The sequence below is a fragment of the Clupea harengus genome, chromosome 13 (genome assembly GCF_900700415.2).
Source record: "Clupea harengus chromosome 13, Ch_v2.0.2, whole genome shotgun sequence".
Classification (NCBI taxonomy): domain Eukaryota; kingdom Metazoa; phylum Chordata; class Actinopteri; order Clupeiformes; family Clupeidae; genus Clupea; species Clupea harengus.
In genome coordinates this window covers 21412700-21435025 of record NC_045164.1, presented here as the reverse complement: position 1 = coordinate 21435025, position 22326 = coordinate 21412700, and the positions used below count along the sequence as shown (strand labels likewise).

The window sequence follows — 22326 nt, the reverse complement described above, 5'->3', positions numbered from 1 at the left end:
ATTCACCAATTTTCGCCACGTCTCTTTTCCCTTTCACCGGAACTCCAGACTGCAATGTGAAACCGATTCTTGTTCCTGTTTTTTAGGACCGCCCTAAATTAATTTGCATACGTCAATAAATACAGCTGCGTCCTTCAGCAAGGTTAAAGAGACACAGCACCTTTCCCTACCACTGACGCATTAAGCTTTCAAGGCGCTACCCGGGGTAGCCTTCTGTAGAGCATCAAGAATCCAAAGGCCAATAAAATGAGTATGCAACATCGAAATAGTTTTCGAGTTGTCAACAGCACTGTAGTCAAAGTAGCCTTTCACTTAGCCTTCCGCATACTCGTTTGTCATCAGGACAGGCTGTTCAAATGGTCCGAACGAGAAGGCTACATGAAGGCAAACTAGGCTAATATGTTTATGGCTCAACGCATTGGCTATGAACACATCAACCAAACGACTAACTGAATTTCAGATGGTCCCGGTTATTTCTGACATAGGCTTGCAATATCACCGTAAAAGGAGGAACGATCTGCATTTGTTTAAACGCGTTTTCTGAACATATACCAGAGTCTGTGAGTTCTCTTATGCGGCTGAGCAACTGGGTTAGCCTATATTTATTACAAGTGCTTGGGTTACACCCATGGTATAGCATAGCGTTGCAGAAAACATGTCAATACGGCTTGGTTTTCCTCATCACAAATTCACATCCTGATTATTTTTTCCCCTCTAAAACGAAAAGTTTCTATGAGCTATGGGCTTGTCAGCGCATTGTTGGTGTCAACTTGACATTTCACTCTCACGCAGATGAAATCGAACGGATATCTGTCATCGTGGTTATTCGGTGAATACATCTAAATCATACTTAATTAGGTAGGCTACATATGGAGTATTTATCGTTATTTGTATGACACAAGATAAGACTTTAAACGACAGATTAGTTGTGGCAATGAAAGGCGGTTTGGTGTTTCAAATTGCTCACCGACGTGTGCCACTGCAGCAACTTTAAAACCAAACGGATGTGACATTCCCTTCTGATCATTTGAGTCTATTTAAACATAATCTGCAAGGTCATGAGATATTATCGAGCACACGATTAATCTTTCTGCGACCTACAGCTATCTTACTTAGGCTACCTCGGCCATGAATGCGATTCTAATTTCACTGAACAATGCTTGCCATAACCTAATTTTGTGATCTGGCTATTCCGAGCATCACTTTATAGCTTATATTATCCTCGAATTAAACTATAACCTGTATTGCACCGCTGTAAAACTGGCTGCACGATATTCTGTCCACCCACTGTTAATCCCTGTTTTCTCGTTGCTGCAAAGGAGCTGCCTATTCAAGGTCATCAAAGTAATCAATACATAGGGACAGTTTAAAAGATAAGAAGCTAATTAATATACACAAAGACTAAAATATAAGCGCCTGTATGGTTTAACGTTTGTCCCAACCAACATCTTAGTCAGAAACACATATAGACTACCTATTTCGAGAAAAATGTTCGTATCCACTTCCCTAATCCGACGCTGCAGCAATACAGGTTACACACATTCTGTCACACATGCATATCTTATATATTTTACCATTGTATGAAGCAGGTATTACCTTTATCGTTCACCTTTTGGGATTCTGTAAATAAGGCTATTTCTGTTTGCCTCGTCTGGGTATTGATATGACAAATGAGCTACCCTTCTGCCGAGGTAGAGTCAGCAGTTGCCTCAACAGCTGATTGACTGCGGCGCATGGATGATACAGAACAGACTTAAGGGAATTGTAGTTTTTATGTCACTTTTATTACAGCGGTGGCACTGACATTTGTTAGTAAGACAGTTCAACGGTTCTGTCTACTGACAAATGAAGGAAGAAAGGAATGAAGAAAGACAAATAAACAAACAGAGTGGGGAAATAAAGAAATAAAGACAATGAAAAGAAAAAGCACATGGTCCCCTATCCTTAATTTAAATACTTCAAGAACTGTGTCAAACAGTTAAAATTAGTTATAGCCTGCTTAGTATACATGCTATAACACCATAATGATTGACTACGTAATAATAACAACACTGTAATGCATACAATACCTTAGGTTAGCCTAAAGCGTTAGTTGACGTGGACAAGATTTAACCAGATGCTACAAACAGAACGTTTATTTTTGAAAGACGTCTTCTATTGGCTGTTTAGGCTACTAAGAGAAACGTCGTGGAATATATTTTCTATGGAAACTATTAAACAGTAACTGTCTGTTTGTGACAATCATTCCTTCCGAAGTTCACAGCCTATAATGCTTTGCATATAATTATTGGAATCGTGTACGCTTATAGCTTGTATGAAGTAAATAGCCCAGCCTAAGAGGAGCAATGGGGATTCGGAGACAGAAGTCTCTAAAAATCTTACCGCAGTATGATGTATTCTGTAGCCATATGTGTATCTTCATGTTGCTTGTCAACCAAAGTAGGCTTAGTGCCTCCTGGTAAGGACTGTCTGCTCGACTTAGAACATTAATTTGATATTTTGGGCTACATGAAGGAGAAAAATCTGAACTGTGACTACATATCCCAGAGTCCTAGTTGATGTGTCGTCCTCCAGCCTCGCACGCTCTGTTATTATTGGTGACGCAGTGCGCATTGCCTTGGTCCCCAGCGTTACCTCATAGAGGAACAGTTAATGGAGTCAAGCGGTCAGACTAAACAAACAAAGTATCGGTCATCTATTGGTGTTAAATCCGGTTCCACATACTATGGTCGTTTGTAAATCGCCTCATGTTTCGGGAGTAGTGGTTTTCCACTTAATTCTGGTTGGCTGTGCATTTCGCATCACGGTTCGCACGTTAACATTAGCTAGCTAGGGAACGTTAGCTAAAGCTAGCTGTCAGGTTTATCGGATTCATTGAGGCCTAGAAAGCAAACGTCAGTTCTGAACCCAGCCCATTTCAGTCGTTGTGCCCTGAAAGGATTCAGCATTCAAACAGATATGGCAGAGGAGAGTGCCGTCGTAATGCAACAAATTTCGGACAGGTGAGTGATTTTTTTTGGTGCCAGGTATTCCTGGTTTGTTACTCGGTCCTGTATCATTTATCAAAGGACCGAGCCACATAGCTAGCAAGCTATCAGCCAATGGACAACGTTAGCCAGCTAGATACGTTACATAGCCGCCTCCTTCATTTCCAGCTACTATTCTGCTGCAGAATAGATTGGCCGTAAATGTCAAAATGCCTAACGTTAGGATAATGTATCTATGAAAATAAACCGTTTGTTATAACAGTCAATTCATTTCTCAGTTCTAGTCTGTAGCTCAAGTCATGATATGATAGCTTGTCTATATTTCGGTGCAGTCACCTATGATCACTGCCTAGCTAACTTTAGCTGGCTAGGATAGTTTGTGTTAGCGATAGCCTGCGTTAACAAATGCTGTGATGTCATCGACGTGGGACTTGGCTAACTTACTTATCATCCTTAGGTCACAGTTATTTGGGCTTTGGATAAAACGCTACAGTGGATTGTAGATCTTAACCATATTTGTTTTCTATTTCCATTTCACGTTAGGGTCACATAAAGAAGCAAACCTGAATGTATTTAAGTTAACGTTAGTCGAAACAGCCCTGACGTTGTGGTCACATATCTAGCTAGCCAAGTTAGTTGCTGTATTTTTATCCTACTTATCTATTTTCTTCATTGTTCAAGTGTATTAACCAGAAACACACATCTTGTCGCAGTCTAACGTAAACTCCAGACGCAAGTTAAGTTATTTAACTTGTTAAGCGTGCCCTTTCCCATAAAAAAAACCCGTAATCAGTGTGTGGCCATTGCTAAGATAGCTAAGGGGTGCAGTATGAGTACAGTACAGATTCTTTCGTTTTCTACTCCCACGCAAGTCAAGCTACAACTCGAGTGAAACTGAATGCAGAAGTGTTCAAGTTTGAATGACCCCAGGCGCACGCTTTAATTCGGATCCTGTTGCATCTGTTGGTTTATTGTGCATATTCAGTCGGACAGATTGTACTTCTAAATCTCCAGGTATATTTAAACACATTGCATCTAAAGTTTTTAAGTGCAGACATAGTGGTTGTTGGGGGGGGGGGGGAACTAAGTACTAACTATTTTTCTAGATTTCAGATGAAGGTCAGTTCCCTCCTTGTTGTGATCATTCATTACACTGGCATGCAGTCACAAAGTCATGCATATCTAATCGTGACCCAAAGGAAAGAAAAGCAAGGATATGCATTCTCCTGTGCCACGTGGTCTTGCAGTTTTATTTCCATCCATTAATTGTCATCTAAACTGGTCTAATTGTAGAGGACTTTTAACAACATTCATTATGACTGATGGTCCTCCAGCATGCTTTTGATTCATCCCCTCTTCCCCCTCTTCCCTGCCATTGACCAGGGCTGCTGTGTCCCATTGACCTTGTCTGTGTGTCTGTTTTTCCACTGAGACGGCTTTCTTCCTTTCCCATTTTTGCCAGATGTACAGTCCTCCATGTGTTTCCTGAATGACGAAAAACTGTACTGTTCTGTTACCAGTGTTTACGAGACAGGCCGCCCATGTCATCACTTGTGGAGCCTTTTCATTTGCAAGGGGAGCACTTGAAATAATACAGGCCTGGAGCACCTGCACTACTTTTAATTACTTAGAGGCGGTCTTATTTTGCTAAGCTTTTTATGCCGCTTGCACGGATATATGAGTAAGCGCTATTCCTGTTTAGTAAGTAGGCTAGCTGATTTAAGAGCAATTCTTGGCAGTGCTGCCTGCTGGTAGCATGCTGTATTTTCAGGTGGATGTCCCTTCCTGAAACCCGTAGCCCCGTGTTAAACATAGATAACCAGGAGACGTATGTTGCATCACACTACTAGTAGGCAACTGTGTTGCAGGCGGGTCTGTATCAGTGCTGAGCACACAACGCCATGACGCCCTTATCGAAGCCTGTCACTTGCAGCTGGCTCCCCTGCAATGCAGTCTTCTACTGGCAGCTCGAGAGCTTAAATCCTGTCTGACCTTTGGCTGTCCGACATAACCTACGCGTTTCTCTTCAGTTTTCTCTCTGACACGTGCTCCTTGCTGTGTGTGTTGTGTCTGTCATCCGAGATGGCTCTCTCTGTTCTCCTCTTATGCTCCTGCTATAGAAAATCCTGTTGTGCAAGTGCAAATTAGACTTTCAGAGCTGACATGTTTTATTCATGTTGTTCAAAGACATCGCATAGTCGCATAGACATTTTTGACACTTCTTCACATAGTGGAGCTAAATTACAATAGAAAACAAATAATGCAGGAGACATCTTTGATGCAGTCCTTGTGGTGCGTAAAAAAAATATGAGGGATATTAAATCTGCTGTAATACAATCTGTGACAAAGGGGAGAAATTGATAGTATGGTTTTTGGCATAAAATAAAATTATGTATTGAATCCTGTGTCTGGATTTGTAGAGATGTAGCCTAGTTTCCACTCGGATGAACAAGGGTGGGCAGCAAGTAATCCAACTGCTGTTTTGTTTATATTGAGGTATCTGACAAGTAGCCTAACTCTCCGAATGACAACGGCGTGAAATTGTTACCCACCTCCCTCTTATGGTAGGCCAAATTGTAATGATGTGACGCGAATAGGAATTGGAGAGTGCCATTGGATGTGTCTCAACACTTTTGGTTATTTAACTCACAACTCACTCACACTTTCACTTCCTATATTCTACATATTTGCTGGTCATTTTCAGAGCCCCCCCTTTAAAGCACAGGTTATTGTTTACTAGAGCCAGTCGTTGACCTTGTCATTTGATCCATAAGTTCAGGGAACGATCAGATCAAGTTTAATGCCGTAAGCTTGTTTAAGTGTCACTTTGCAAAACTGCTAGAACATGAGTCATGAAGACTGTTGAAATGGCAGGTGCTCTACAGTCAATGCCTCAAGATGTATATAGATACTTTAACACATTACTGTACAGAAATCAAGCATTTGAACCATAAGCATTCATGAAAATACAGTCTTAAGATATAGTAACTGCCCGTCCAGTTGGTTGGCATTCCTGTTTGTTTGCTTATTTGCAGAAGAAATAGGCAAGTTTGTGATAGAATTGACACTGATCATATCAGATCACCTGTATTTGTTATGTATTCATTTCTTTATTGTTATTAATGGTGGTGTGATTTCACTGGCCCTGTGTTAGTTTTACATTCTCTGTGAAATCGGAGGCTGTGGAGACTGAAGAGGCTCTTATCACCTTATCTTATCTTATCAGAACCAAACAGACCTAGCATTCACCAGGCAGAAGGTCCATTGTACTAATCCCCTGAGGTGGACAGCGGTTTGTTTCTTGGTAAATGGGAAACGCACTTAGGCAGGCTTCAGACGGCTCCCAGGACTAGAGCTCCATCTTGCTGTAGGCCAGCATCCTGTAGTGGCTTTGCAGGCCTTTGTGTGGAGGATCCTGTTGATTCCCACAGTCCTGTGACCTAGCCCTGGTGAAAGGAGTCTTTGTGGCGGAGCTTAAGGGCTCCTTTAAGAGACACAGGACGCTGACTTGTAAAGCAATGAGCAAATAGTGGGGGCTGCCACACTCATCCCTGTCACAGGGCTCTTGTTGCGTCAGCGTGCCCTACTCTGATCTCCCTTGACCTGCACACTCACTCACTTGCTAACTAGCTTCAGACCTAGGCGCTGCACACATAGGATATGGCATCATGTTAACAAAACAATGGGGTACTAAACAAGTATTGGTTGTAAACTAGTTTTAAGTTGATGACTTATTTGATGATCACGCCACACTCACTAGATGCAGCAACTTGTACTCTGTTGTGCCACCTTATCGTCCTAGTGCTGTGCTCTCGGAGCAGAGAGGCATTGTTTTATCTCTATATCTCTTTGGCTGCTTGGACAACAGTGTGGTTTCTCTTTCTTGCTTGCTTTGTGTTTTTTTTTTTTTTTTCCCTCAAGAGAAGTCCACCTTAAGCTCATTTGCCAGAACAGAGTACTGACAATGCTAAGGTCAATGCCAAGGTCAAGGATACAGTTCAGGTCAGGAAGACAGTCAGACACAATCAAACTGTCCAACCAATCAGAAAGTACATTTGCATAGTTAAACCTTTTGTTAAATATAAACAACAAAAATAAAGACACAAACATCTGGTGTTTTTTTGTTTATATGTGTGTGTATATATATATATATGATACACAGCATTTCATAAGCAGTCAACGCCATGGCTGAGTATTTCCACCGTGGAAATGTAGTGTACCAATGAAAACAGGGAATGAGACAGCCTAGGATTCATACGTCACTTATCTAAGAAACCAATGTCATCAATGTGCAGGGTGGGGATTTGCGTATCATTAGCATAAGGTTACATCGAAACGAGAGCTATCGGAGGAGAAGCCAGGTGTAGCCTGGCATTTGCATATCACAAGTACTAAATGAGGCCAAGGTGTAGTTACATCCAAGCCATTTTGATGCCATGAATGGCTCAGGAGAGGGCCTTTTTATATATATATATATATATATATATATATATATATATATAGTTTTATCACATAGATACAGAAAAGTAAACAAACAAACAAATGACAAAAAATAATACAAAAACAACAAACTTGACCATGAACATGCTGGATTGCATTGATTCTACAGAGTGATCTCCAGGAGAGGGACTTTAACAAAACATGATAATCTTACTGATCCCGACTTAAACATGGTCTTATAACACATATCGTGTTAAATACTAGGCCAATAGTATTTAACTTGATCGGATGAAAATTCCTCTGTGTTTTCAGTGACACAGAAGAGATGGTGTAACATAGTTAGCCTAGTCTTACTGAGTTATTTTGTCAAACTTAGTCTGTTTGAATAAACTAGCATTTTATATAACAGATATGATGCATTTTATGTTTCAAATTTTTGTCATCACTTCTCAGAAGGCTTTGAAGAGCCAGACTGTGTGCCACTGGTATCCTCATATATATTTATCAACACGCAATGTCTGTGCAACAGGGAAGGCTACCTTAAACTCCAGTTAGTTTCATGTCCTCTATCATGTTTTGGAAAAAGGGAGTCTCCACCACGTTAAGCGGCTGCATCTCGTCAAATGTTCAAATATGACTCCAAACATTGCGTCTTTTGCCCTTCAGCCAAAACTCCCCAATACGTTTATCTGCATAACTTAGCCTAATTTACCCACAAAAAAACATCCACCAGCTGCACAAAAGTAGGGGTGAGAGAGGAGCAAGGTAACTTATAAAATCTAAGCCTTCAATAGTTAATTAATATCTTTCCTAAAGCCTTAGTCAGGATCTCCAGACACCCTGTAACACCTTTTCCCTTTAGTCTTTGGTGCCTGGCCTTCACAACATGGCGTGAGTGTCTGGTTGAGTGAACCATTTTCCTAGCCGATCGATTCAAATGTTGAGGACAATCGTGTCAAACGCAGCACTCACATCTAAGAGACCTTGTTTTCAGTGCCAATAAATCTAAGATCATTAACTATTTTAAGTTGGAGCCGTCTCTGTGATTACATTTGAAACCTGACTGGAACTTCTGTAAAATACCGTTGTAATTTTAAAAGTAGTTTACCTGATTGAAATGCCCGCTACTTTTTCAAGTATCTTGATCACGAAGAGTAAATGTGGTATAGGCCTGTGAACTACTTGTAGTCTAGATTTGGTTTTCTCAGTAGTGGTTTCACAACAGCAGTTTTAAATGCATTGGGGAATATTCCAGTTTCAAAAGATGTGTTGTTGGAGAGGATGTGGATACACTAATAAAAAGTTTCAATTTATTTTTATTTTTGTATTTAATTGGGACAGGGTCAAGACAGCAAGTTGACTGTTTGCTCTCTCTTACAATCATGCAGAGTTCTGCCTCAGAGATGCCATCAAAGTTCCTCGTGACTGCTGGTTTATCGCAGGGCAGATCATATGGGCTACTGGCGTTCCTGACATTACCATCCCTAATTGTTATTTTGCTACTAAGGACTTGTGGAAATTCTTCACATTTTGAGGCAGAAGCTAAAAGTGTCCCAGGCTCTTGTGGGACTTATTAATCAGTCTGTGACCGAGAACAGTGCCTTGCTGCAGTTCTGTGAAATGATATTTAAAAAGTTGGTTCTTCTCTCAGTGCGGACAGCCTTGTCTTAAGCTCATGGATTTCACTGCGGGTCACGGTAGGCACTGACAATGCTGTGATGGCACCAACCGTGCCATTGCCACCATCCCCCTCCTACCAGCGAGGGTGGCACTCAGCCCCACGGTGCCACTTCTGTGCCCCGAGGCATCATCTCTCTCAATCTCTCTGTCTGTCTGTGTGTGTCTCTCTCTCTCTCTCTGCATTTGCCCTACCTAGTCACTCCTCCAGCCAGTTCTCACAGTAATTAAGGGAGCTTTCTCTCTCTCCACGCCCCCCCCCCCCCCACTCCCCATTGATGCTGCTGTTACGCAACACCCTGGGTTCCAGCCCCAGCCCAAGGAGCTTGAGTCTGTCCGCTCATACAAGAGGCATCCACAGATGGACTCTGCTTTCACTGCTAATCCCCCACCCCGGAGAAGTGTGTGTTTACGTGGTTGAGTGGCTCGGAGGGAGGAATTACAACATGTGTTTGTGTGTGTGTACGTGTGGGTGAGGCACAGAACGCATGTTGTTCAAGTGAGAGTTAGAATCACAAGGGAGAATGTTGAATGTTGAATAGCCTCCTCGTCGTGTTATGAGACGTGGCGATGATTTGGCCAAGTAGTTTCTGGGTTCTGTTGCTCCGTCCCTTGGGGTGACGTGTCATTGGAAGGTGTGGAAAAGGCAATATTTTCTCTCATACAGGAAATCCTACCTGACAGAGAGACGGTGTTCATTTCTCACTAAAGGAGAAAGGATTAATTGTCATTTCTCTGGTTATAAAGGCACCATGTATATGTAAGCTACGTACATGTGAAGGCCTTTTATTTTTTGTATCGTTTGACAAACGCTTTCATCTTAGGTGAAAAGCGTTACACTGGAGGCATAATATGTTCGTATAGCTTTTTGGGGAATATTAACACAGGTTGACTGTCAGTAAATACTGAGGCGTATGTGAGTGAGCCTGTGCCTTATCTGCTGCTGGTGTGTTTTGTGATGGTGAGGGGCAGCAGTGGTGGCTTGAGTTTCGTCGGGGTGGATCGTGTGTCGGACAGCCTGTATCATAGGCTGTCAGGACCAGGACCGAGTTACGGCAACAGGAGATGGCCAATCTCGAGCACCAGGGCGACACCAGGCTTTGTCTCCCTGAGCCTAGCTCCTCTCCTCTCTGCTCCTGTGGAGACGACATGGCTATCTGCCCCATCCTTTCCAATCAGCGCGGCCCTCCAGTTCCTCGCGTTACACACACACACACACACACACTCTCTCACTCACACACACACACACACACACACACACACACTCACACTCACTGATGAATATACATACACTGCGCCTCATCTCGCTTTCAGTTGATCATATTCCCCTCAGCCATTGTTCTACCAGCTCCACAAAGCCTAGCACATAGCGTCTCAGTCATCCACTCGTCTTGCATTCATGCCACAGGATTTGTTCTCCTCCTCTTCTGTCTCCGAGATGTCCTTGACGGATATGCGTTTACGGTGAAGGAAACCTGCCTATTGTCTGGGACAGCCACTGTCTGTGAGCCCTAATATGCGGAAGCAGTGAGTCTCCCCTCATATGTGCCCTGGTCATCTGGTTTTTCCTGTCTAATAATCAGCAGAAAGTTCTGGCCTGGGATTGAGTGGATGAAGAGTTGATGTGTGTGTGTGTGTGTACTGTGTGTGTGTCTGTGTCTGTGTGTGTGTACTGTATGTGTCTGGATACAGTCTCCTGGCCCTGATGTTTTATTCAGTGGCAGAAGATGGAAAATCGGCCAGCAACCCGAGTGAGGGGCCAAATGAGTGACTGTGTTAGGACTGGCATGGCCCCCACTGACACACACACACACACACACACACACACACACACACACACACACACACACACACACACACACACACACAGTCACATACACACACACACACACACAGTCACACACACACACACACAGTCACATACACACACACACACACACACACACACACACACACACACACACACACACACACACACACACACACACACACACACAGTCACACACACACACACACACACACACACACACACAGTCACACACGCACACGCACACGCACACGCACACACACACACAGTCACACACACACACACACACACACACAGGGGCCGACACTGGGGGTGGAGGGCCAGAGATTTGCCATGTATTATGCATGCTCCCACAGCCAGGCCCTCTTAATTATACATGCCGTATTATGTGATTGGGTTCAGTCATGTCCGACACCCAGTCACATCCTGAAACGCGCCACAGAAGCACCATGATGAAACAGGAGTGACTCCCATGTTCTCTGGTACCGCTGGGCACAGGTGAACCGCGCCCCTGGAGGGCAGTGTGCTTTCAATCCCGTTTCACCCCCATCCGGAGAGAACTGCTCTCCTCACCGTAGTGCCGGTGGTTAAATCTATATCGTGGTCCCAGTATTGAGCACAGTATTGGGCACTGCTTGGCAGACTGCCAGGGGGTGTGTGTGTGTGTACATGTAGGCAAGTAGGGTTTGTTCATGAAGCTGTTTCTTAGGTTTCAGGAAGTACAGATCTGCAACTGTAGAAGGCCTGATAGACCACCTATTTTTCTTTTTAACATTTTCTGGACAAAGCTTTTTATCTCTGTTATTATCTCTGGCTGTCTGGCATCTAGAGTGATGTACTGAAAAGTCCTTTTTCTACGGCCTGTTTAAGGCAGGATTTTTGTGCCTTTATTCCCGCCTCGTCGTTCTGTATGAAAGGTCCAAACACGTAATGGGGGGGGTCATTGTTGCTCTGCCTTCAAGCCAGCAGTGGAGATAGTCACAGAGCTGGATCGATGTCTGTCTGTATGAGAGAGGGAGCCAGCATGGCGGGATGGGGGTGTGACGCAGCCTAGCAACTAAGCAAAACGGAGCAGAACACACAAATCTGGCATGATGAGCGTTAACATGTTGTTCATGATGAGCGTTAACATGTTGTTCATGATGAGCGTTAACATGTTATACACGATGAGCGTTAACATGTTATACACGATGAGCGTTAACATGTTATACACGATGAGCGTTAACATGTTGTTCATGATGAGCGTTAACATGTTGTTCATGATGAGCGAGCGTTAACATGTTGTTCATGATGAGCGTTAACATGTTGTTCATGATGAGCGTTAACATGTTGGTCACGATGAGCGTTAACATGTTGTTCATGATGAGCGTTAACATGTTATACACGATGAGCGTTAACATGTTATACACGATGAGCGTTAACATGTTATACACGATGAGCGTTAACATGTTGTACATGAAGCACGCCAACTTTACTTGAGTCTGAACATTGCTATACATGTGCATCATGGCTTGCAGGAGCTCACCTACGCTAAGTACACCCGTCATTGTTTTTGAAAGTAACAGGTAGGCTATTTTTACAATGCGGATGTTATGGTGCATTTGAGGCAACTCGGAATTTGGAACCTCCGACATTATTTCCCAGCTCCGACTTTGACGTGTTTGAGCCAAATGTAAACACAATAACATGGTGATGACTCATCGGTGGATTTAGCTTGGTATCAATAATGTACAATTATGAACAACTCTTTCCTTTTGACTATCTGCCACTTCGTGCATCTCATGTATTTAAAAAGGTTTTTAACCTTTGATATAGTCAAGGTCTCCGTTAGGCTCTGTTGGGTTTGTTGCCATATTGATACTGATGTTAAATTGATTTAATGACATGCCTCACTGAAGCCAGGGATTTTTTTTCTTCTCTCAGAGTTTCTGAGTAGGAGCTCTGACTTCAACTGGCGTTCAAAATATACGTGTTCCAAGTGGTCTAGAACGCAGCATTATAGACACTGTCAAACGCCAGCCCTCTGCTCCTGCAATGCCAACATGCTGTCTAAAACACTTGTTTGGTTCAGTGCAAGTATGCAAAGCCGTCAAAAGGGGTCTTCTTAAGAGCAATATAGCGGCATCTCTGTGTAAAAGCAGACGGCTAAAGAGAGATGAGCTTGTAGGTAAGAGGGAGGAGACATGAAACAAACAGAGGCTCACATGAAGTAGAATGCAATGCAAGCTGAAGGGTGGTGCCAATACAGGCTTGGCTGTAGCAGTTGCACACAGGTGTTTTCTTTCGAATCCATTTCCAAATGCCCTACTTTCTAGTCCCTGTCATTTCCATATCAATAGCAAACACTCACTGGGGAGCGATGGACTCCAGCAGCAAATGCTACCACCATTTGTCTCCCTCTTCCTGATCACAAATTGCCTGAAAACCCAAAACAAATCAGTTGGAACACATTTCCTCTCACATTACTGCGGAGGCTGTGATTAATCTCCGTGACATACGTCGGGGGGAAAAACATGGCCTCAGTCATCTATTAAAAATGCCAACTGCTCAAGGTTGGGTGTAATTATGTAGATTGGAACCTAAATGTCATCCCCTGACAGATTGGGTGAAAACAGGCCAGATAAGCATGGTGTTTGAAGCCAAGGGGCATCACCAATGGAGCTGGCACAGGGGCATTAGCAGGTGTACTGGGACGGGGAGCAGATGACACTGCGTCTTGGGGAGCCCTAACACGCACCAAGCACAGACAAACACGCGCAGACGCACAGATGCGCTGACACACAGGCGCACACACAGACGCACACACAGACACGTGTGCACAGGACACACACACACACACACACACACACACACACACACACACATACAGGACACACATACACACACAGGACACACACACACCCTCTTCCCACCTCCTTCAGCGAGCCTGGCCTAGAAACCCCATGAAGCATTATTAGATCCTTGTCTCCTTGGACCTAAGAATAACTTGGTCAGCCATGTGTGACGGCTGAAATATGGGGGCCAGATGTGAACCTCTCAAACTCTCTCTCTCGCCCTGCTCCCCCCCCCCCTCCTTACGTGCTTTCACTCTCTCACTCTCACTCCCCCTTCATCGCTGTCTCTTCCTCTCCCTCATGCTCGTTGCTCCTTTCACTGTCACGTCACAGCTATGGAGGCCCACAGTGGGAAGGAAGAAACTAGGGAGAAGGGAGGGAAGGAAGGGAGGAGTTCTCCACTGGCTTTGGCTGTTGACTGCTTGGGCCATGTGCTCAAGGTGCAGTTTGTGATTGTAATCCCAATCCCACTTCTTGTTAAATTTGGCGAATTGCTTCGGAAAAAAACTCTAATATTTGTACACAGCCCTGGCCCTGTAAATGGGAAACAAAAAAAAGTGGCTCGGACCGAACCTGAAACATCCCAGCCAATCACCTCGGTGCTTCAGGAGCACGTAAGGGAGGGGTGTAATTTGATTGGCTGGTGAGCACATATCAGCAACCTTTTTGCGAAACCGAATTGCGGACTACCTCTTTAAGTGCACAAAGGCCGTAGGCGATGGCCAGGCATGACTGCTGATGGTTGTCTGGGGGAAAGACCTCATGCAGCCTGACTTCTCTCCAGTAGAGATGCTTGAGAGAAGGACTAACTACTTTGCTGCCTGTGTAGTTCTAATAATGGGCAGCATAGAGAAGTCCCTGTAATTAGATGTTCTAAGGGACTCATCTTGTCTTTGTCACTTGAATGCCCCATCTGCATGGTGAAGATTCCTCATCAGACCACAATGATTTGTTGTTGTTGTTGTTGTTTGGTGAGATTGTTTACAGTAGCGCCAAAGTCTATACCCATCCGGCTGAAAGATTCTGAAGTCTATACCCATCGTGCTGAAAGATAGGATTGATCAGGGACCTTGACAAAATAGCATTGTAATCATCATGCACAAATGAAGAAGAAAAGACAGAATTGATCCCACTCTGAGTCCACTGAGTCTTATTCTCTTGATTTAAGAGCGATGAGAGGTGGGCTTTTGAACCTGCAGAGGAGAGCAATCCATCATCCGGAGGTGCGGTGCAGCGTGCGAAGCCGGTACCTGAGATCTCAAAGGCTGAGCATCCTAAAAGTTAATCTTTTTGCTCAGGTCTGGCTGAAGTAGCTATCTGATGGATGGCTGAGTGCAAACCCAAATGACCTTGAGGAGCTTGAGGAGAGAAAAGAAGAGTGGAGGGGAGGGGAGAAAGAAAGGTGATTAGGACTGTTGGAGGGAGATGCCTTAAGGTGGATGGAGCGGAGAGCTATAGGAAGGAACAGTAACAAAGAGTGGAAAACTTAACAACAGGAGACATGGATAAATTGGAAGGTAAGAAAAAAAAAAAAAAAAGGAGTGTGAAAAAAGAGTAGGATAGAAAGATGAGGGTCCATTATCCATCATGGTCTCTTCATTTTGAAGGAGGGCAGCCAGAGCTCAAGGCATTACGCAGTCGTGCTCTCTCCTCTCCTCTCCTCTCCTCTCCTCTCCTCTCCTCTCCTCTCCTCTCCTCTCCTCCTGAATGAAGCCGCAGGGCAAAGCAGATGACTCACCAAGTGCTCCAATAATTACTGAATCACAATCCTGGAACTGGCCAAAGGTAGTCAAGTGGTAATTGGCAGTAGAAGTAGTTCTTGAGGGTTAATTCAGGAGACAATGAAGAAGCTAATGGAAAACCCATATCTTGTCAAATTTAGTCATTTAGCCGTTGGTCTTATTCAGAGTGGATCGTTGGCTTTCATTATGGTCTCCCTGGGAGAAGAACATTTGCTAACTTCCTTTGCATTTGGTAACTTCACGTTTAACCTTATAAACCTTAGTCACAATTTACGAAAGAGCAGTAGTCAAACCCTGCCTGTGCAAGTTTGCTCAATAACTGTGTGGGCTAGCAAGGGCAGACACATTTCCTGGTAGTACTCTGATTGATTTATCTGTGTGCGTGTGTGTCTGTGTGTGTGTCGGACTGTGTGTGTGTGTTTCCCTTAGGTCATGGTTATATGAAGGGTCTTCTTTGACTTTCCTTTGTCATCAACCCATATGGCATGCGTATTTTCCAGTGAAATGTCCAATACCTGTACTGGCTCCCTAGATAACCCCCCACCCCCCTCTTAAAGGCCTGGATCATTTTCCTAGTCAGGAGGGAGATGCCCAGCTTTTATCTTTTCCATCTCACTGGGGTACTAGCTTTTGCTGACTGCCTAGTGCCTACTTTTAAAGAGTACGTTTTGGCCTCAACTCCTCACCCACATCTTTCTCTCTCTCTCTCCCCCTCGCTCTCTGTGAAGTCCTTGCCAAGATTAGATGGACAGTGCTGCCACAAAGCTTTTAAGGCTGTCTTTTAAGGCTGTCTTTGATGGCTAAAATGTTTAGCTCTTTCTGATGATGTTCTCGGTTCCAAAGCTGCACTTCAATATCCCTTGTACACACAGAAACGTTGATAAAATGACGTCGTAATAATGAAAAGTTTATGAAGAAGGCTATTCTAGCAACTTAACAGACCAGGTTTTGTGGATGAACATTCCCAGTGGTTCTCGTGGTCACCAGCTCTACCATGTTGTAGTCAGGTGATCAGTTTCCTCAGTAATGTTTAGATCTGATCTCTGATCTCTTTCCAGACTGGCCCTCTTCTGCGCCAGACAAATGAATGCTATGGCAGATATTATATGCAGGAATAAGATATATAGGATAGAGATATGCCGTTTACCCATTCGCTGATGCACAGACACAGGTGTCAGGAAATGGTTGTTTCGGAGACCACCATGCCGTAAATGTAAACGTGTCATAAATGTTGCAATGTTGTGTGGCTCTTATACACTTTCACGTGCCAGGTGTTGACTCTACATTGACAAGCGTTGCATGTTTCTACATGCAATTCCCACTCCTAGAATTGTGTTCTTGAATATGTCACAAGTGTTAATACTGAATGTTACTCATGCTTTGTGTGTTCCTGGGTTTTGTGTTGCAGGAGTTGCTGGGTGTGCTTTGCCACCGACGAGGATGACCGGACGGCGGAGTGGGTGCGGCCGTGTCGTTGCCGTGGCTCCACCAAGTGGGTGCACCAGGCGTGCCTGCAGCGCTGGGTGGACGAGAAGCAGCGCGGCAACTCCACGGCCAGAGTCGCCTGCCCACAATGCAACGCCGAGTACCTCATCGTCTTCCCAAAACTCGGTACGGCAACGGTACAGTCCTTCATTTTAGTGACGCTGCTTGACTGAATTGCATATCGATACGAGTCGTTACGATTTTTTTCTCTCTTCATGAAAAGATCACACAAAACATGCAAACATGCACCCAAAAATCTACGCTCTTATCCAGTAGGGCTTGTCTATGATGGGGTTTCATCCATGGTTAACCAACTAACATTTCATTTTCTTAACAAGCATCATAAAGAAACTACTGATTACTTTCTATGAATAAATAACGCAAGGAAACTACTGACTTCCTGTTGTTCTCGGTCTAAGCACAGTAAGCATACATTAGATAAAAAAAACGAAACAATGCATTTGGACACACATATGCTTAAACCTGCGTTTGTATTCCTTGCATTTTTTGTAAAATTCTTCTATGTTAATAATAGAAGATGTTTATAATAGTAAACAGTTGATCCGTCACGGTGGAGCAAGTTGTCGGGGTGCCCCCCAAGCATCTCTCTCACACACACTCTTTAATGAGTGTCAGTGCTGACGATGCTGCCCCCAAGCATGTCTCTCACACACTCTTTAATGAGTGTCAGTGCTGACGATGCTGCCACGCACTCCACAAGGCTTCCATGACGTCAGCGTGACAAAAGTGCAGCCTATCACCCAGCCCTGCATGCTTAGTCACCGACAGGAAGATTCATTTATTTTCCCCCTTCTTTGTTCGAGCACGTTATTAACACCTGTATTTCTAAAGCTCGACAGCCTTGTCTGTCCTCTATCTGCTAGCTGGGACCGAGGCTAGCTGCCTGTGTCCTAATGAAACTGTCTGCACCCCCCCATGTGTGAACAGCTGTTTATGAATGTCATCCTGCTCCATATAATTGGTTACTGTCCTTTCAAAGACCCGATGGGATATCAAGTCTCTTTCGTTGGATTTGCACACCGTAGGATGTGCGCCAAACCTGACTCGATTTCTATGTGAAGAGACTTGTCACGTTGGTGTGAGGTCCCCCAGTGACCTTTGCCTGAGCTCTCTCCCTCTCCCTCTCCCTCTCTCTCTCTCTCTCTCTCTCTCTCTCTCTCCCCCTCTCTCTCTCTCTCTCTGTCTCTCTCTCTCTCTCTCTGTCTCCCCCTCTCTCCCTCTCTCTCTCTCTCTCTCTCTCTCTCTCCCTCTCTCTCTCCCCCTCCCCCTCTCCCTCTCTCTCTCTCTCTCTCTCCGTCTAATATTAAAAACAGATAAACAACGTACAGATAAAGCGCTCCAGGCAGCTGAGGTCAGCCAGGGAGCCTCACCTTGGTGTGGGGCACAGTACACACATGGTGGCTGGAGTATTTATAGCCCAGTATTTTTCAGTCAGTCACTCTGCGCTATTAAAAGGGCAGCCTGACTAAAATCAGCGAGTCCTGCTGGAGAGTGCCCTGACCCAGGGCATGGAGCTCCCCTAGAGGACTGAGTCAGGGCTGTCACCCCTTTCCGTTCTATCGCCCTCTCTCTCTCTCTCTCTCTCTCTCTCTCGCTCTTTCACTCGAGGTCAGTGTTCGGAGCTGTGGTTGTGTCCATGAGGTCCATGAGGTTGCGCTGTGCTCTACATTTAGACACGTCGCTTGCTCTTTCGCAACTGCATTCAGACCAAAGGGTGCTGCTGGTGGCCTAACAGGTCAGCACAACCACCGTCACCAGGGACTGGACTGAAATGTCATGAATGTCCCTGTGTTCCCAAACAGCCTCTCAGCCACAGGAAGTTAAAAGAATATGGGGCCATTTATTTATCTATTTTATTTATTTATTTATTCATTTACACACACACACACACACACACACACACACACACGCACATTTCCTCCGTCACTCCTCTTCCTAAACAAAGACAAACCTAAACTAATCTCCCAGGCTGCTTTGTGCAGATACAGAACATGACGACCGCGTCGTTTCCATGACAACGCCCATCAGCAATGGCTCTTTTGGTCGTATCAAAAGGGGACACCCGCTGTTCACCTCTGGGGTCAGCTGTCCCTGGGCAGTGGAATAGTTAGACAATTTAATGTTTTCAGAAAGTGTATATATTATTTGTTTTGAGTATTGTAGCATGAAGATGAATGAATTGACTGCAAGCATGTATATTCCCCTTTTATATTGCACAATGGTTTGGTCTTAACGGTAGCCATATGTTAATTAGTTAATTCCACACCCCTTTGGTACCAAATCGAGCCATCAAAATGTTAACTCTTATATCTTATAAACTTGTATCTGGCGCTCATAAGCAAAAAGAAAATGGGAGAAAAGATGAGAACTACATTATTGTTGTATCTATGTTTGCCACGTTAGTCAACATGTGGTCCTACTACTGTACAGGCTAACGTTAGCTTACTGGCAAGCCAAATTCCCTGAAAACTGAGCTGGGAGCAATAGGCTGGTGGAGCCTGGCTACTAAAACGTGACTGCTTCCAAAAGTTGTGGCGGATTGCAGTATAAGGGCAAATTCACTGTGATCTTAGGGGTTGATGATGAGGTAAGGTCTGGTGTTTAGGCGATGCTTTAATCCAAAGCGACTTGCAAAGGCATCCTGCAGTGACTGGAATTACATTTACAAGGCTGCAGTGTACCACCAACAATAACCAACACCAACATGCATATCTTAAGTGATTAGAAGTGATTATAAACTTATGAGTTAATAGGCAAGGCAACTGTTATATGATTTCATACAAACTCCTGACATTTTTTAATGAGAGTCAAGTTGATGTAGAAATAAAGCGAGGACTTGAATATTCCAAGTGTGCTGTCTAGCGTTTACATTTTTTATTTATTTTTTTACTTTAATTGGGGTGGGGGGCCTGTTGAAATAAATTGGTCCCCGGGCCCAGAAATCATGCGTGTTGGCCCTGTGCGTCACAGGGGTTCATGAGTCCCCGTGGCTCGGTGATGCACTGGGCTCCGAGTTGGAGCGCTCGCTTCCTTCAGTGGCGATAGTAGTCCCCTCTGACCGTGGATAGAAATACTCCTCTGGTCTTCTTTTTCACCCCTGCGTTATCTTCTGTTTGTGTAATAGAGGTGGGCCTTTGTGTTGATGTCATCTCTTCTTAATCTGTGGGCTTCATTAGTTGTGTGGAGAATATAAATGTCATTTCTCTCCCTTTCTCCTTGTTCGTTTCTTTCCTCTTTTTCCCCTTTATGTTTCTCTCTCACACACACACACACACACACTGACTGTTCCTTCTCATCTTGTGACGAGTGTGCCCTGACTTTACTAGCAAGTCTTCTCCAGAATTAGATTGCCTCTGTTCCTCTTCCTGTGTCTCTAGTGCACCAATATGCTCCCCCTTTCAACTCCAAACTAAAGGAGAGAGAGAAAGATGTAAGCTCACTTTGCTTTGATGTCCTTGAACTGAGGGCAAGAAACCACTCGGATCATTCTCGACTCCTAGTGAGTGTTATTCTGAAGACAAGGAGTGAGACAGATCACAGAGCACAAACTCAGAGGTGCTGCTTTTTTGAGGAGTTCTTATGTTTCAGAGTGCTGTGGAGAGTATAGAGACATCGTGGGGGAGCGGAAAAGATGCACAGAAGGCTCTGGAAGGTCAGAAAAGAGAGGAGGGAGAGATGAAGAGAAAGAGAGAGAGAGAGAGAGAGAAGAGGATGAAGAGAAAGCAAGTGTCAGATGGGACGACTCTAGGCAAAAAGACTGAAATGAACTGACAGCTGGGTTTACTGCTGCTGCTGAGTCACCTTAAATGATGCCACCCCCCCCACCCCCGGCACATCTGCAGCCTGAGAAGAAGCAGCAACAGCAGCAGTGATGTCTTCCTAATTGTGGGTGAACGCTCAATGCAAAAAAGGTCATGATGTCTGTCAGCTCTGAGTAGAAAAAAAGGTGTCAGTGTCGGGAAATACATGTGTACTTTTCCGTCTGGTGTTTGTGACTGTGTGTTTTTCCAGAGCACCTCAGGGTGTGGGGGGGGGTGGGTACATGGAGCGCTGCACTGCCCAGCACCAATCCAGTGTTATCACGCTGTGTGTGTGACGTAGACAAACGGCGGATCACAGGCCCATTGTGCTGTGCTCGAGCAGTAAAGACGTGTTTTGGCACAACCTCACTTATATGCTGTCTGTGGAGCTCTTCAATGCCGTCATGGAAGGCTGTGTGCGCCTGGTTGAGTCATTCTACCGTGTTAAGTGTTAAGAGGCATGAAAAAGGAGTACACCCTAGTCGGTGCGCACAAGGACGCCATGTTAATGAGTGATTTGAATGTCTGCTCTGCCAGGTTGTCCTCTGTGGTGCTACTGTGTCCGTGTCTGCTTTAACACTGACGATGCTGATCACGCCTTCAGTGCTTTGGCAGTGGTGTGATGCGGTGATGCAGTGTCTGTGCCACTGGTTGCTCGGTTGCCAGGGGAATCCATCCGCAGTTTCAGGGCATTGTCTTCGTCAGGAGGGCAGTCTGGCTCCGGATGTCCTCCATTAGAGACCGAGCCTCGGCTCGTAACACCAGGTAGAGGTCCACTGCGCCGGTCTCCCGGTAATCTTCCCCTGGCAACAGAGGTGGCAGACTAGCAGAGTGCAACAAGAGTGCCAGCTCTTCTTCTTTCCCCCCCGAAAAAAGGCACATTGGCACCGCGCCGCCCCCCCCCCCCCCTTCTTTTATTTTTAATTATCTTAATTATGGGAAGTGTTGCCAGGAGCTGAAAGAAACTGCTTCAGCTCTTTCTTGTGCCAATAGCCATTAAGCATGACCCAGTTCCCCAGGACCAGCACGCACACACACACACACACACACACACACACGTACTATACCCAGCTCCCCAGGACCAGCCATGGCGTAATGCTTAGGCAGGGAGAAAGCGGAAGACATTGCGACAGCGCCAACCCGACCCAACCAGGTCGATTGATGGGCTCGCCTGTGTCCTCTCCAGGCTGAGTGGACGTAGGGGCGTGATATCATGATACTCGTTTGCATCAGGAAACTCATCCTGTTGAAAGTCTGGGGGGGTAGACTTCATCGTGTCCTCACTCTTTCCTAGATTGGGCACAAGCAGTGCAGCAGTGCTGTTTATGGCGCCCTCGCTACATAGAAACAAGGTGAGCACATTAAGCGATGGGCTCAGATTATGCGGCTGCCCGGGGTGAGCGCCTTTAAACCCAGCGCCTCGTGGCAACACTGTCGACAAGCCCAAGAATAAACAACAATATTCATTTTAGCGTCCGGCTACTCCCAGCTCCACACCCCCCCCCCGCCCCCCCCCCGGAATGAGCCGTTGTA

At 44.9% G+C, this 22326-nt stretch overlaps 1 protein-coding gene across 1 annotated transcript in view; it reads left to right on the top strand.

Moving 5' to 3' along the window:
* The first annotated feature begins 2594 nt into the window (after positions 1-2594).
* Positions 2595-22326, top strand: part of march5 (membrane-associated ring finger (C3HC4) 5) — a 26862-nt gene continuing 7130 nt past the window's right edge. Inside the window, exons 1-2 of the mRNA XM_012819900.3 lie at positions 2595-3002; positions 16896-17098. Coding sequence (XP_012675354.1) covers positions 2959-3002; positions 16896-17098 — 247 coding nt within the window. The 5' untranslated portion in view covers positions 2595-2958. The remainder of the gene's footprint in view (positions 3003-16895; positions 17099-22326) is intronic.